Below are 8,992 nucleotides of genomic sequence, written 5' to 3' on the forward strand. Positions count from 1 at the left end.
GTGATACTTAGGTATTTCAGTGATGGAGTGCCTTCAAACAGTGATGTTGATAGCTTTGGTATGACGCTTGACCTTTGATTCTAGTCTAGTGTTTTGATTTTCTGTGGCTCATCTGCATGCATTTGCAAACATGCAAACAAAGCAAAGTTTTTTTTTACATGTACTGAGCGATGTCTGTTTACTGTGAATGTGTCTTTTCTCACAATCTGATGTCTATCAGTTTCCTCTCCATGTCTAGTTCTCATTCCTGGTTTGTGAATTGTTTAACAAATGAAAACCTGCTCTTTGTAAAGTGAACATCCAAGTCTAGAAATAATAAGAAATTAAAGGGAAACCAGTGGAGGATCTCAGTCATCTGTCAGGATTATATAATAAATAAAATAAAGTGTCTAATGTAGAGAGGAGCAAGTGTATTTAAACTTTATAGACAGTTAAAAGAGCTTTTGAATAATTTCCTACAGTTGCTTAGTGCAGCTTCTTTAGCTGTGGGGAAGTGTGATCCATTTTATGTGCTTGACAGCTAGAATCTAATTTTTGGAGAATGCAATTTTTGTTTTCTAACTTCTCCTCTCTACACCAGATAGTGCCAGATAAGTATTCCCAAGAAAACTTAACAAGAAATGCATCTTGGGACTTCCTGTTTACTTTTATTTGTGGTTGTGAAACGGGAATGTTGAGTTTAATTGTTGAATTGTTGTTAAATATGCACATAACTCATTGAAACATATTGGTATAATTGCAGTGCAGTAGTAAAACGTCAGTATTTTAACAAGATGATGTATTTCTGAAATTGTCACAGGCTGGGTCTCTGACCCAGCGCTCTGAGTTCATGTTTGTATTTGTCTCATTTTGTTATGTGATTTAGTTTGTGTTATTTCCTATCTGCCTTTAGTTTAGGCAGTTGTTATTCCTGGGTTTTCTATGTTTTGGGGTTTTGTATTTATTCATCACATATTAGGTCTGTTAAGTTGTGTTGTCATGTTTTAGTTTTAGTATTTCCTGTTTTATTCTGACAATGTCATGTGTTCTTTGTTTATTGTATTTAGCTTTCCTCTCCTGGTCCTGTCATTAGGTTTATGTCTGTCAGCTGTTTCCCCCATGTGTCTCCACTTCCCCTGATCACCTCATGTATGTATTTAAGCCCTTTGTTTTCTGCATGCCATTGTCAGGTCGTCTGCTCATCCATGTCTCATCTCCAGGTACCCATGTCAGTTCACTATGGTTAAGGTTTTTCATGTTTTGTTATTAGTTCACCCAGTTTAGGTTATTGTTTAGTTTTCACCGATGCCCTATTATTTTGTACCCTCGTTGTTAACCTCAATAAACGGCTTGTTTTGTTAATCCACACCACGTTTTGGTCTGCGTTTGAGTCCTCCTCTGCAACACATACGGTCTGCCCCAGTCAGACCGTGACAGAAATGGATGATACAAAGGACCTGTATGTGCAGCGCGGAGCAGCCATTTTCTGGCGAGGTCATCTGTGTGTTCCGGTATTGCAAGTAAACTGAGATTGCTGTGGAATATAAGTGTTTATAGAAAATGTATGTAACACTTCCACATTTTTTAAAGGAGCCTTGTGTGATTTAGCTCTTTGTAATTTGTTCTGCACAGAGAGAGGCCACTGCCGTATTTTTGTTTGTATTTTATTTCATTTCCCTTATTCCTCGCACTGGCGCATCTTTTTATTTATCGTTTATCCTGTTACTTTGCCACGTTACCTCTCATACTGTTGATGTTCAGTACAAGTCCATATGGCTGCCGTTTCACAAAAGTGAAGGTCAAAGGACATTTTTGTTTATTCAGTTGCCATTGGCAATAAAAACTGCACATTAAGAACCCCAGTAATTGTGTCCTGTGTGGCTAAGCATTTCCCAGGCTACATTTAAAGGACCTTGTAATAAGAATAAAAAAGAATCTAAATCTAAAGTCCCCGCCAAGCTTGTTTTTACAGTTTTTGCAAACAGCTGTGTTGTTCAAAACTTTTTCCACACCAAATGAGATTTAAATCTTGATAAGGAAAAACGTTCAGAGACAGCCATCCTCTCGAGCCTATCTCTATCAACTTGTGGTTGGTAGCTTCACTGAAGTGTGAGAAACCCAGCAAAAGTCACAAGCAAACCAGTGCAGTAGTTCTCAGATTGGTATTTGTGTTCAGAGCTGTGTCCAGGATCTTCACTTGTTCTAGTGCTTAATTATCATTCTAACATGAAGCATTAATTCTTGTTGGGTTTTTTAGTTCCCATTTATGGGTTTGTAATTGTTGAGCTTTGGATGCCCATTACTTTACTGCACCAGCCCTATTTTGGAGTCTTTGAGTATGTTATAGCTCCCTCATGGTTTCCCTCAGTGTTCTCTCTGTCTCATCTTCCTGCTTCCCCTCTGATGTGGTTCATTCATGTTTCATTCCTTGTTTCATTTATCTAAGCTGTTATTTTCTTGTTTATTTTCTGATAACTACTTTCCTCTTGTGCTTTGTTCAGAGTTTTACTGGAGGTCTGTGCCCGTTCCTTAATCACCGTTTGTGTGTACACCGTCCATTGTTTTATCCTGTTGGTTCTGTGTATCTTTTCTGGTTTGCTCTCTATATTTTGCTGAAGTGTTTGACTTGTTTTATTTTGTTTTTGGACCTTGGACTCATCCTTCAGCTTAATAAAAAGCTTTTTTTTTCCTGCATTGGAGTTCCTTATTCTGTAACCTACAGCACACAGAAATTACTTGTTTGGCTCAATATTTGAAACCTTAAACAAGCATAAATTGTAAACTTGTTGCACTACATTATGGAAGACCATCAAACCACCAAAAAGTAAATACATTTAGGAAGAATAATTATCTTTTTTTTTCTTTTTTGACAAAGTTGATTTTTAAAAAAAGAAACTTGCACGTGCACTAAAGCGAATAAAAATGCAACCCTAAGTGACATAAAACAATGTCTCTTTAGGTTTTGTATCACGGGAAAAAAAAACTTTAAAGAACCGGATAATCTTCAGAGACTGAACAGTTTTATTAGTACAATGAAACTAAATCAAAAGCACGTGCCCAAACCAAGAAGGCAAGAGGGGAAAAAAAACCCAATGACGTAAAAAAAAGACTTCCTGTGATGTGATTGATAAGTTTAAACCTCAGCTCTGTCTCATTCACCGTCTGAGACATCAGTGGCACCACAGAGCTGAGGTAATGGCACATTTACTAAAATATCACTGAACTCATGTCAGCTGGTGAATTTATTCATTATGAAAAGTTATAAACTTGATGCATTTTATTTGTTATTTTCCTATGACAAGTGTAGTTTACGAAAAGATAAATTCTAATCAATTGTAATATAGATGAAATGGTACAAATTTCATAATACTGAAGAAGTAGATACATTGTAATGCAAAATTCAAAGAGGCTTTAAACATATATGTTTTATTCATATCCACAGAACGATACCTGTGTTCAAAAAGACATGAAGTGCTGGCAGCTCCTGTTTGGGCTTTGGTGCTGCGGCATCCTTGCAGTGACCAGCGGGATCGAAGGTATTGCTCATTTGTATGGAGATGTTTTTCACTTAGCTATGGGAAGTCATTAGTAAGGCAGCTTATGGTTTATCTCATCTTGCGGCTGTATCATATCATCCTTTTCTTCCTACTATGATTAACTGCATAGCTTTTAATGTCATACATTCCAGTTGTCAGTAACAGTAGGAGGTTCAGAGGTTATGTTTAAATGTCAAATAGTCACACATGTTAGCTATCATCATATCACATGTTGTTGGTTTTGAGCTTTGATTAATATTTTGATTATTAAATATGGAAAGTAGCTTGATGTTTATCAAGTAAAATTGATTTTTATTTCTATTACTGTGGAGAAATGATGTACTTTTTTTACTCTGCTACATATTTGACAGCTGGATATGCTGGTTATTTACCAATCAAGGTTTTAAATAAAAAAATAAATAGAGTGCCTTCTTAAGGATTGAACCTTTTAAGGGAGTGTGCACATGGGATGACTGAGCTGCTAGCAAGAGATTTACCCTCTAAACTGGTGATTATCAAAATTCAATCAATCAAAATTTATTTATATAGCACATTTTAAAGACCGAAGTACACCAAAGTGCTTTCCAGTAAAATCATGATACAGATAAAAAATCACAATATAAAATATAAATTACAGATATAAATAAAATAAATAAAATATAAAATAATTACATAATCTAAATGCAAAGCCAGATGTAAATTACCCTAATTAGCCCTGAATGCCAGGTTAAACAAATAAGTTTTTAGACGTGATTTAAAAGACTGAATGGAATCTGATGCGCGAATATGAAGAGGAAGAGTATTCCATAAGCTGGGTGCAGCAACGGCAAAGGCACGGCCTCCTCTGGTCTTCAGCCGAGACCTAGGTTGCACTAAGAGCAGTTGGCCCGATGATCTTAGTGCTCTCTGAGGGCTATACAGACAGAGGAGATCAGCTAGGTAGTCAGGTGCCATATTGTTTAGGATTTTATAAGTAAACAATAAAATTTTAAAATCAATTCGGTATTTAATAGGAAGCCAATGTAAGTTGGCCAGAACAGGGGTGATAGAATCATACTTTCTATTGCCGGTCAAGAGACGTGCTGCAGCATTTTGGACCAGATGCAATCGCTGAAGAAGAGAAGATTGGAGGCCCAAGTAGAGAGAATTACAATAATCCAGTCTTGAAGTGATGAAATCATGAATGAGTTTCTCCAGATCTTTGCGTGGTATATAAGGTTTAGCCTTAGAAATTAGGCGTAGTTGGTGAAAGCTGGTTTTTACCACAGTAGAAACCTGTTTATCTAGTTTGAAGGAACTATCCATGAAAACTCCAAGATTCCTAACAGCATCAGTGAGGTGGTTAGCAACAGGCCCGAGTGTGCCGGTCAGTTGTCCCAGAGGCATATTTCTATCAAAAACAATCATTTCTGTCTTCTTTTCATTTAAAGTAAGAAAGTTACGTGATAACCAGTCTTTGACATCCCTCAGACAATCAAACAGAGGATGTAGTGAAGATGAAACATCCCCAGTCAGGTGGAGGTAGATTTGAATATCATCAGCATAGCAGTGAAAAGAGACATTATGTTTTTCAAAAATGGAGCCCAAGGGCAGCATGTACAGAGAAAACAACACAGGACCCAATACCGAGCCCTGGGGCACACCACAGCGAAAAAGGGCAGAAGAAGAGGAATATTTTCCCATCATGACAGAGAACGACCTCTCAGAGAAATATGATTTAAACCATGATAGAACATTTCCAACCTTGCCAAAAGGATATCATGGTCAACCATGTCAAAGGCTGAAGTCAAATCCAATAGAATTAAGACCACAGAGCGCCCAGAGTCAGATGATTACATGGTTAATCGCATAAGGCACAAAAACATAGGAGTATCCAGTGTGTGTTACCTTATCATACACAAGTATAGCATTGAAGTAATCAATACCAGAAACTGTGAAATAATAATTGAATATTTCTTTTCTTCTACTTTTTCTTTTTCTAGCTGATGTACCGTCATGGATGTGTGTGACTGACTATATACACAACATTACTTGTGTCTTCAACAACATCACTGCTATTCCATTGGGAAAGAACAAAACGAACTACAGCCTATATTTCAAGGAGAACTCCGAACACAAGTAAGTTTTTCTTAAATAAATACATAAAATACTTGATTCTTCTTACAGAATTGAAAGTGTGTGTTTCTGCTTCTAAATTCACAAACATGTCCATGTTCTGTTTTTGCTCCAAAAGCCCTTCTTGTCCGCTTGTGGTGATGAATCACAGTTACTACTGTGAATGTCAACTCAACAATAAGCTTTGGGCGGATTATAATTCCTATGAAATTGACATTTGTGATGAATCTCAATGCATCAATTTAGAAAATGAATTTAAGTTAGCAAATCACAGTAAGTATGAATTACATTTGTAGTTGTTGATTTTGTCTTAATATGTTAATGTGCTTCATTTTTAATGATAGTCTGAAAAAAATATTATGCACCCCCTTGATGCTTAGAGGAACATTTTGATATACCTAAATATGATTTGATTGATATTTCTAATCAGTTCAGCTGAAACCTCCGCCTGAGCTTGTGGTCCAAGAAACAACAGAGACTCTCAACATTACATTTAAAAGTCGATATGATAACCATTTATACCTTGGTGGTTACCTCATGTATGAAATATTACTTCAAACACCTGAAAGCAGTGAGAACAAAGTAAGATGAACTGTTACGTGCAGTATATTTACTAAGAATGTGTTTTATTCTAAAAGAATCAAACAATAATTGTTTCTTTAAACATTTCCACAGACTTTTACGGTTCCACCCCAAAAGAAGTTTGAATCTATTAATCGGAAATTGCACCTGAAAAATAGTGAATATTGCATTAAAGCAAGATATAGACCTCAAACATATAGTGAAACTTGGAGTGAATGGAGTCAACCAACATGCTGGGAAAACAAAGCAGAAGAAGGTAAAGGACACATTTTTCATAAGTAAAAAAAGGCCTCTGTTATCTGGAGCTTTCTAAAAATATGCTAACAGTAAAATTCAACTACATTTGCTTTAGCAATTTTATGACAATGATAAAGGAATGGATTTTTAGGTTTATTTAATGCTATTCATAATCACAAACATAGGTGGGACGCTGCTCGTGTGAAGCAGCCTTTTGTTGTCTTGTGAGGTGTTTTCTCTGAACAATGTTTATCAAAAACAAGTGCTGCTCTCTTCCCTTTCTCTCAGCGCTTTTGTAAAATAGCACAGATACTTGATAGATAATGGACTTGCTGCCATCTTTGTAGTGTGAGTCAATAATTCTGTGTAATTTCAGAACCAGAAACTTTATTATTATTATTGGCCAAATATCTGTTCCCACTGTGTCTGGTTTTGGGAGCTCTGCTGTTTGTATTCTACAGTCCAGCTGCAAGGTAATTCATCTAAGCTTTGGAATGATTGCATGTCTGATGAGGATAATGTGCCTCTTATTCATATTTTGTGTCTGTGTGGCAGGATGAAGATAAAAACTCTGTCCCACACGCCATCCCCGGCTCCTTTCTTTCAGCCTCTGTATCAGCAACATAAAGGTGATCTCCAGGTAAGGAGATAACATGAGTGATTTCTGAAGAAGCTTAATTTTAACTTCTGTTAAAATCAATTAAGTGCAGGAATCCTAACATAAGGGTCACAATGGAAGCACAGTGCAAAATGACACGTTAGAAATGAGATGTAAGAAGACCACATAATTAATGATAGATGTGTATAAGCTTTATACACATCTATCACATAGTAATGATAACTTCACAGTGAATTGGTCAAGGTCCATGGGTAGGCAGATAATCTGCTGTGGTTACCCCTAACAGGAACATCTCTGGCATCCTTATTTATTTGATGTGTCAGTCAAAGACAGCGTTCATAGTGTTTGTGACACTTTAGTAACATTCTGATGCTGCAAAAAATGTGAATACCAGCATATTGTCAAACTAGAAATGCAAACATGCTGAGTTTAGTGTAAGGATGTGTTCTGTCTATCATGTTGACCATCTGGTAACTGGTGATAAAAGAAAGCATTCAGCAAAATAGGATTTTGACAGTTCATCAGTCTTACTGAAATAAACCCAGTTGCTGGAAAGCAAACCCTCAATCGTGTGACGCAGAGCTCCAGATCTTTCAAAGGATAAATAAACTCTAACTACAAGTGACTTTAGATAAAAAGTCGGCGCATCATTAAAACATTCGTCCTGTGCTACCATATTCATACCAAGTTTTATGGCAAATCACACAATTTTTGCTAACACGATTCAGTTAAAAACAGTTCATGGAAGCACAATACTCAACTCTGCACTAGAAATATGAGTTGAAGAGTTCAAGGTAATCCCCTCAGAAGCAGAATGAGACCTTTCAGTCAGAGCAGGAGTGGATGGCCAAATGATAACAAACAGTGCTAAAGCCTCACAAACAAGCATGAGAAGTCTGTTTCTGTTCATGTAGCGGTTCTACAAATGTCCCTCCTTGAGTTAGTTGTTAGACTTTATGATACTGTGTATCTGGCTGCTGTGAGAAAAAGCTTTCCCCGGTCAATAGGACCAGAAATGAACCACTCAAATATGGTTGCAATGACAGATGGTAAAAACTGCAAGTAAAAAAATAAACACCCTAAGTCAAATTTGTAACGGCAGCATGTTACCATGACAAACCATTAAACATCTATACTGCATTGGTGCTTCATATTCTGAGAGTGCAGGTAGTACACAAGTGTGCTTTTTTCAACTGCGTCACACCTGATGCATCTTCATTTTGTTTAATTTGCAGGAATGGCTTTCTCCGAAAGGTAAAAATGTACTAATGCACAAAGCCGATGAGGGCATGATAAGTGATAGAGTGGCTGTTGTGCCAAAACCCAACACGAAGGACCCAGAAGAGACCCAGACCTTCCTAAACCCTCCAGTGATTCAGCTGGCATTCCCTCAGTGCCAGACCTCCTACGTTGGCCTGCCTGGGATGGATATGGCTCCTGCTCCTATAGCTATGGTCTGTCCAGCTAACACCTCTTATACTCAGCTCCCCTGCTCCGTCTGGGAGAGGGGCAGGGAGGCAGAGATTGCCTCCTCTCCACCTGAAGATGTCCTGGATATCAGCTGTGTTGACTCTGGCTGCAGCTTTGAGGATGTGACACAAAGCCCAGAGTGCAGTTTACCAAGCAGTCCTGTTGTTGAGACTCTAGCACCATGTTACTGTAGTGATTACTGCATTCTTAACAAAACAGCTGAAGGTGTTGTTCCTGTTTTACTGTCTAAAGAGAGCAATGTAAAAGTTTCATCTGATTCCCAGCATGAGCGCGAGAGTTAAAGCAGGAAATGGTTCTGTCAGTTTGTTTGGAGCCAGAAAAATTCATAAGAGTGGTGGCACTGACAGCCACGGCTGTAGACCACATGGCAGGAGAGATTCCATGAAGTGGCTTGAAGCTGGCCAGTTCACTTGTTGCAAGTTGCTGTGTGTTC

The 8,992-nt window shown here is 37.6% G+C and overlaps 1 protein-coding gene across 1 annotated transcript; it reads left to right on the top strand.

Moving 5' to 3' along the window:
- Nucleotides 1–843: 843 nt before the first annotated feature.
- On the top strand, nt 844–7,116 carry LOC113031969 (interleukin-21 receptor-like). Its single transcript, XM_080308173.1, has 8 exons — nt 844–1,490; nt 3,422–3,515; nt 5,498–5,633; nt 5,749–5,903; nt 6,061–6,212; nt 6,306–6,468; nt 6,826–6,922; nt 7,005–7,116. The coding sequence occupies exons 1-8, from the start codon at nt 1,419–1,421 to the stop codon at nt 7,099–7,101; spliced, it is 966 nt and encodes a 321-aa protein (XP_080164299.1). The 5' UTR covers nt 844–1,418; the 3' UTR covers nt 7,102–7,116.
- The last annotated feature ends 1,876 nt before the right edge of the window (nt 7,117–8,992 follow it).

This window comes from Astatotilapia calliptera, chromosome 11, assembly GCF_964374335.1.
Source record: "Astatotilapia calliptera chromosome 11, fAstCal68.1, whole genome shotgun sequence".
In the NCBI taxonomy this organism is placed as follows: domain Eukaryota; kingdom Metazoa; phylum Chordata; class Actinopteri; order Cichliformes; family Cichlidae; genus Astatotilapia; species Astatotilapia calliptera.